The sequence below is a fragment of the Gossypium hirsutum genome, chromosome A03, assembly GCF_007990345.1.
Source record: "Gossypium hirsutum isolate 1008001.06 chromosome A03, Gossypium_hirsutum_v2.1, whole genome shotgun sequence".
NCBI lineage: Eukaryota > Viridiplantae > Streptophyta > Magnoliopsida > Malvales > Malvaceae > Gossypium > Gossypium hirsutum.
In genome coordinates, this window is record NC_053426.1 from 10,653,245 (window position 1) to 10,660,898 (window position 7,654).

At 29.1% G+C, this 7,654-nt stretch overlaps 1 protein-coding gene across 1 annotated transcript; it reads left to right on the top strand.

Annotated features, from left to right (window-relative positions):
• The first annotated feature begins 3,822 nt into the window (after nucleotides 1-3,822).
• Nucleotides 3,823-4,740, top strand: LOC107888009 (josephin-like protein). The gene has a single exon (XM_016812198.2). It carries the CDS (start codon nucleotides 3,970-3,972, stop codon nucleotides 4,339-4,341), a length of 372 nt encoding a protein of 123 aa, XP_016667687.1. The 5' UTR covers nucleotides 3,823-3,969; the 3' UTR covers nucleotides 4,342-4,740.
• Nucleotides 4,741-7,654: the final 2,914 nt, after the last annotated feature.

Here is a 7,654-nt window from a genome sequence, read left to right on the forward strand (position 1 = left end):
TAAATTATGTATTTTAATAGAAATTAAATCATATTTATTTTTCTAGTTACTTGATGGACATACCGACTTGAAATTGATCATATATATAAATTGATTATCACACTAATATTAGGGTTACACATATAAAAAAAGATTACTATTTAGAGTACTGTCGGTGAAAAAAAAATTCACGAACAAGGGTTAAATCAAAAGAAGTGTCCCTTAAATTATATTTAAAAATATAAAAATAAATAAATAGACACATGTAATTATTTTAACCCATAAATAAATAAAAAATTATAGTCTGTTAGAGAGAAAGAAATCAATTCATTATAGCATATTTTCTTCATTGATTCCTATGTCTGATTCCTATGTCATTAACTTTATTTCTTTTTGATGTTCTAAGTGTAATGCTTGTGTGGAGTACATGGTGCAGATATAACTAGAGAAATTGTCTAAAATTTACTCTAGTATATACTCCTGTGGCCTGAAAGCAGATGGTTGAAGATTACATTACAAAATATCACATTAATTAATACTATTATAATTGAATTACTGGAACATTTTTAAAATATATACAGTGTTTTAATAGTTGCAAATAAAAAATATAAGTAATTAAAAATTATATTATTTGTTTATTAATCAAGAGTTATCACATTTCATAGGGATGAGTTAAATTTCTTAAATTAAAAAATTATATCACTTGATTATTAACAAGGAATCGTGATTATTCAAGGAGATATCTATTGAATAAATTATGTTTATTGTTGAAAGATGTGACTATTCATTTAAATAGTTGTGTTCTTATGAAGAGAAATGAGAATTCGTATAAATAGGAGTCAAATTTCATTTGTTTGACACCAAAAATAAAGCATCAAAAGTTTCTTTCTATTTTCCTCCATCTTTTAATATTCCTAAATTGTTCTATAAAGAATTACAGTAGAAGTTCTTTATAAAAATCAATATTCTTGCAATACTCCACTCAATGCTCAGTGACTGTTTCTGTCAGTGCAAAACATAGACAACCATTAAGCTTTCATTGTATCTTCGAGAATCATTTTTTAATAACTCTTTTGCATACTAAAATATAGGTGGGGATGAATAGAACATTAAAAAAATTGACATTGATACACGCTTTGAAGCCTTCGTTAATTTCTTAAAAGTTTATATTTATCCTTATGCACCAACAGTTAAATTGGTTTTTATCTTGATTCTGGTATATATCGGTATCAGTATATTTCGATGTACCATTTCGAGTTTATTGGTGTTTTAAAATATTTTTTACATATATATATATATATATTTATAGTCTAATTTTTTAGTTTCTTGATAAATTACATATTGTTTTAGCCAAAAAGAAATTTTATATTATATATACATATAAATATATTTATATGTAAATATAAGTTTTAAAATTATTAATTAGGTTCAATAATTTACTTTAATAACCATTAATTTTAAATGTAATTATGAAAAATATTAAAATGATTAAGATAAAAAATTTAAAAGTTGATTTAAAATATCAAAATTTTGTATCAATTGATACGAGCCAATACAAATTGATATTGATTGAAATAGGTAAAAAAATATAAAAATGATTGAAATACACTAAAATTTTAATCGAAACAGAACGTAAACTACCTAATGCGGGTTTAAAACCGGAATGATATGTACCAACTAATATACTTGAAAACCATTCCGCATTTTTGCCCTTAAACCATATATTTCCGAAATCCAGACTCCATGCATGTTTGAAAAGAGAGTAGGAAGAATCTGAGCTTTCGGCAAAGCATTTTAGCCATTGGTTAGACTGTCATTTTACGTCCCCACTGTCATGACCTCAATGAGGGCCTTAATAATCTTCAAACATTTTGAATGTTTTTACATCCAACTTTTGCACTCCAAAAACAAAACTTCTACTTTTATGTATATTGATTGTGATTATTATTATTATTTTGGTTCTATTGTTGATTGTGATTTTGAATTTTTGACCCACTACAAAAACACTACCAATATGGTACAGTTGTATTTGTAATTTTCTTTTTGGATTTTAAAAATTATTAATATTATAAAAAAAATACAAATATATTAAATATGGATACAATATAAATACATAAATCGTTTGTGATTTTTTTTATTTTTAAATTTCTTTTGAGATTTTATAATCTTCTCTCTAAAACACCTTTTGACATCTATTAAAACACCTTTTGACATCTATTTTGTTTTACTTACTGTCAATCCTACTGATGGAAAATACCAACCTCCAAATTTCTTTCTTCTTGAGCAAGCACCAAAAACAACAAAGCCCCCCACTCCCCTAAGAAAAGCCTTCCATTACTTGATTAATATATCTATATATCTTTGCTAGTTTTTCCAATAATATATATGAACTGAAGTCATAGATTTGCTCATCATATGTATATTTATATCATACCTATAATAATAATAATAATATATTACTCGAAATTATGTTTAAGCAATCGTCCCCACTCCATTACCAACCCAAATCGTGGGGTTGGCTGAGGTTATTTTCTTGACTTAATTATTTTGCTGTTACTGTGAAGGGTTACTAGCAACTTTCTCCTACATTTTGCTTTTATTTCCTATTAGATATTAATGATTTGATATGAGTACTAGTTTTAGTTATAGCCCCCTCGTGTGTGCACAAGAATTTCAAGTCACTTCCACCATATATTTCACACAATCATAACATTTCTTCTTCCATTTATAGCTTTGTTGAGTGGGGCATCCTACTTACTTCTCTTATCACCACAACTCTTTCATGTGTATTTAAATAAGTCACAAACATCACATAAATCAATTAAATTAAGTTGGAATATTATAAATAAAGAAAAAAATATTAGAAAAATTTTGAGTCTTATTTAAGAATTCAATTTAACTTAATTTTGAATTTAATTAAAATTTAATGTGACTATTAAACAAGAAAAAATATCATATCAAAATATATTCATGTATGCACATGCAGCTACATATATTTATGATGGGAAATGATGTGGATTTTCAAGCAGTTGGATAGAAATGGACGTGAGAGTAGATTCATGTGCAAACGTTTGGGAGGTACCTGACAGTCATTTACAACCAGCTGCTAATGTTGACATTTCTCTTCCATGTGTAAAGTTTTTGCCTGCCATTTTCTATCTAATTAATACCAGAAATACAAGACTCTTCATCACTTTAAATCGAAACGTGTTCAATATATATAACCAATAAGATCAGGTGTTATCTAATGGTCCTAAAATTTGAATTTCAGCTATGTATTTAGTGTTATCTAATGGTCCTAAAATTTGAATTTCAGCTATGTATTTAACTCTATTTTGCTTGAATACGAGTGATTACAAGCTTTAATCCACATGCTTAGTTCAACCATTTTTAGTTTTGTTTCTATTCCTTTCATCATTTATGATCATTCTTTCATGATAAATAAAAGAAAAAAATAAAAATAAATACATTTATAATTATGTTGTTCATACTATTTTTTGAATTATTCTTATCTCATAATCATATTCGATTCATAATTATTTTATTTGTGAATATAAAAATATGATTTTCAAAAATTCTCTAAATATATGAAAAGACCTGACAAAAAAAATTAACTTTATTTGAAAATGGACTTTCGTTTGTGACAGAGTCCAGTAATTAAGCTGGGGTAAAAGTAATTGCTTTTAGGAAATAAAATTTATTTGTGTAGGAGGTTTTTAGTTTCCTTTTTATGACGGTTGTTTGATTTGTTTTTTAAATAATTAATATGCTACAGCTGTTTTACTTTTTTAAAAAAATGTTAGGGTCATATATGTATTTATTCACAACTTTTTATTTCAATGTTTCCTTTTAATTACACATCCCTCCTTGCCTTCAACTTTTTTTTTTTTTTTTGAGCTCAACAGCTTCAACATTCTCTCCTTTTTATATTCATCAACCTCTCCCCTCCATTCCACAACCCATTGTCAGTCTTTTGTCTCTCAAACAAATATGTCAACTAAAAAGAGCAGCAAAGGCAGTCAAAAAGACAAGGCAAATGGCTCTGCCATGGACAAGTACAACAATACCAAGTTTTGTGGGTTCATGCGATGCAGACGACGTGAATTCTCGGCGGTAAGGTTTCTGAAGCACCTTGGTCGTAAAGTGGCAAAGGGTTTACATTTGATGTCAATGAGAATTAGGGCTTCTTCACATCCTAAAGTAGCTGCCTCCTCTTCTACTTCTTCATCAAGAAGATCAAAGCCATTTGTAACCCCTGTTGATTCCCATAGAAGTGCTGCCATTGAAGACTGTATCCAATTCATCAACTCTTCTGCTGCGTCTTTGCCTAGATCAAATTCGGTTTCTGCTACTTCTCGTTGAACTCCGGTTGTCGATAATCGTCTGTTCTATATCATCCGGCACTCCGGTGAGTGTTTGATATAGATATGTGCCAAAAACGTACCCATAGCCATGTTCAAATATATGTAGCATAGGTGATAATTAGGGGTAAAGATAGTTTGATGAAAATATTAAGCATCATCCTAGTAGCTTATGTGCATATTGTCTTGTGTTCTTTTTAGATAATGGATTAGTTTTGGCTATGAAAGTATGGTTTTATTCCTACTTACAAATTCTGTTGGGGTGCATATTTCAGACAGGGACTACCAGGTAGTCCTTATATTGCGTTAAACTCTGCGATTTAACTCCTTTCTTTTGATTTGACATAATATGAATCACTCTACTCCTATAATAATAACTTGAGAGTTTGAATTTTGTTTTGATGCTATGTGATTCATGCTTAGCTACAATAATTAATGATGTTATTAATTTAGATTTAGGAAAAAATTAAATTAGAGAAATTAAATCTAAAATTCCGAGTCTAAAAATCATAATTAGACTGCCCCATTGTCATAGGTTTCCAAATCAGTCCCATTTGTAAGCTTGATATATGTGTACAATATGTTATTAAATCCTTCTATTTTAGCTACATAGATTCAAGGTGAAGAGCAGCAAATTTTCTGTACCAAGAAATTTAATGGATATTAAAGTTATTAGAAGATTCAAGGAAAAAAGACAAAGCAGGTGATTAATCAGATGATACGGTTTGCCAAATGGGGCGTGTGCATTCGGATTCATAGCTTTATTTTGACACGGAATTGGCTGAGCATTCTTACCTTTCTTTAGGGTTCGTCCTTATTATTTGTCCATTGCCATAATCTCACTTATTTTTCATTTTAAACCTATGATTAGAAAAGGTATTTTTTTTTAGATAACAGAGATTATTATAGAAAATAATTTAAACTCAAAATTAATCAATCCCTAAATTAGAAGTAGATCGTTAATAGAGTCGAAAGCCTTGGCCTTCCAAAAATTTTGAAAAATTTTCATAAGTCTTCTAAAATTTTTGGAAATTTTTATTACACCCTCTTAAATTTTTTTTTAAAAAAAAAATCTTATGAAGCCTCTAAAATATGTAAAAAAAAATTGATTAAACCTTCATTTTTTAAAAAAATATTCTCATTAAGCCTTGTAAAAATTTTAAAAATTTTAATTAAATCCCTCAAAAGTTTTGAAAATTTTAATTAGGACCCTTCAAAATTTGATGCCAAAATCTGCCACTATCTCAAATGATGAAATAAATAATCTGAAATGTATAAAATTTAAAGTGACAAAATTTTGAAGTGATTAGAACTCAAAATTATTTAAATAAACAATAATTCAACTTAAAAAAGCTAATAACTTAAAATTAGTTCAAAAATATCAAAATTCAAATCAATCCAAATTCATTCAATATGAAATTAATGCAACGCTGTCCAAGTGACATTTATTTAGGAAATTAAATTTTACATCCTTGTATATGTCATATATTGTGATTTTCAAAAGCAGTTGAATAGCCTTTGATTCGAAAAAAACAGTGTCTAAAAAGTAAATTTGCCAGCTAATATGATATTTCGATTATGTCGACTATGACAGAAATGAGTTAGGTTCTAGTTGTCATTGAATATAATTATATTTACCATAACTTCGTGTTGGATTTTTATTTATAGACATAAAATATACTTTATGATTAATTATTTATTTTATTAATGTTGGGATCGATTCGATTAAGCAATAAGTAAAAAAATAGCAGAATAAATTGACAAATTGAACACACAAATTTAACGTGGAAAAATCCCTCCAAAGAGAAAAAAAACTACAGGTAAAGATAATTTTACTATAATGGAAAAAGAACGAAGAGTATAAAAGATAGAGATAAAAACTAAACCCTGAAAACCCGAAAACAAAGAACCCGAAAAACAAAGAATCCTCAAAATGTAAACACAAAATTCTTATAATCTCTAATGGGTGTATTTTTTAAGGTTGTAAAAGAGCCTATTTATAGGCTAAATTCATAAGTCAAATAATAAAATAATCTAGACTAATCAAAGTTTGATTGAAACCAATAAATAAAGTTTAACTGAAAGATTATTTCTTAAATTTGACTGAATACGAATCATACTCAACAAATCTCCACATTGACTCATATTTTCACGAGCCTATCTTGAACTAGCAGGGAATTAACTAAGTCGAATTTGTGCTTAGAAACTGGAAGACTTCTAGCCTTAAACTTGTACACTGCCAAATCAAAATTAACCCAAGTCTGATTTTCATGAACACAATGCCCTAACTTTTCAAAACCTGCATCCAAAAGAGAACCTTTCTTCAATGAAATGGTCATACCTTTTTCCCTCCTATAACCAAGTTGTCTTTGCTCCAAACGAATTGATTTCGACTCCGTAACGGACAGGGGACGTCCGATTTCACCTGTCACTGTAGAACCTTCCAGAATATAAAAACTGCTGGTTCTTTTACCTTTTAACAAAATGAGAGCTCCACGAGATACTTTAATATCACTCGACTCGATGTTGATTCTACATCCTTTCAAGTCTAAAATACTCAAGGAGATGAGATTCTTTCGTAAATTAGGTACATAGCTGACATCTGAGAGCGTCCTAATCGTCCCATCGTGTATCCTAATTTTAACAGTACTAATACCAATTACCTTACTAGATGAATCATTTCTCATGCGCACAACTCCACCTTCAACCGAACTGTATATGGAGAACCATTCTCTATTAGGACAGATGTGGAAAGAACATCTCAAATGTAGGATCCACTCAGACATGAGCTTGGAGTTAACGCTTGTTGATACTAACAAGACATCATCACTGCTTTCGTAGGTCAAATTAGCACCAGCTACATCTTCCTTGTTACTCTCAGCAGCTCTTTTATTTCACAGTTTATAATAATTTGCTTTGACGTGACTTAACTTTTTACAATAGCGACACCTTTTATCTCGTTTCTTTAATCCTATCAAAATGGAAGCTTGCTTATCTATCTTGCTATCCAAACCAAACTCATTGTTGAGTTTGTCTCTACTCAACAAATGACCCTTCACATCTTCGAACGAGAGTTTGTCTATGCCATAAATTAGAGTCTCCTTGAAAGATTTGTATGAAGGGGGTAAAGAGCACAATAATAGCATAGCATGATCTTCATCGTCAATATGAACCTCAACGTTCTTTAAATCATTTAAAAGAATAATGAATTGACTGATGTGATCTCTAAGAAGCTCAACTTCGTTCATGCAAAACGTAAATAAACGTTGTTTCAACACTAAACAGTTAGCCAGAGACTTAGTCGCATAAAGAGT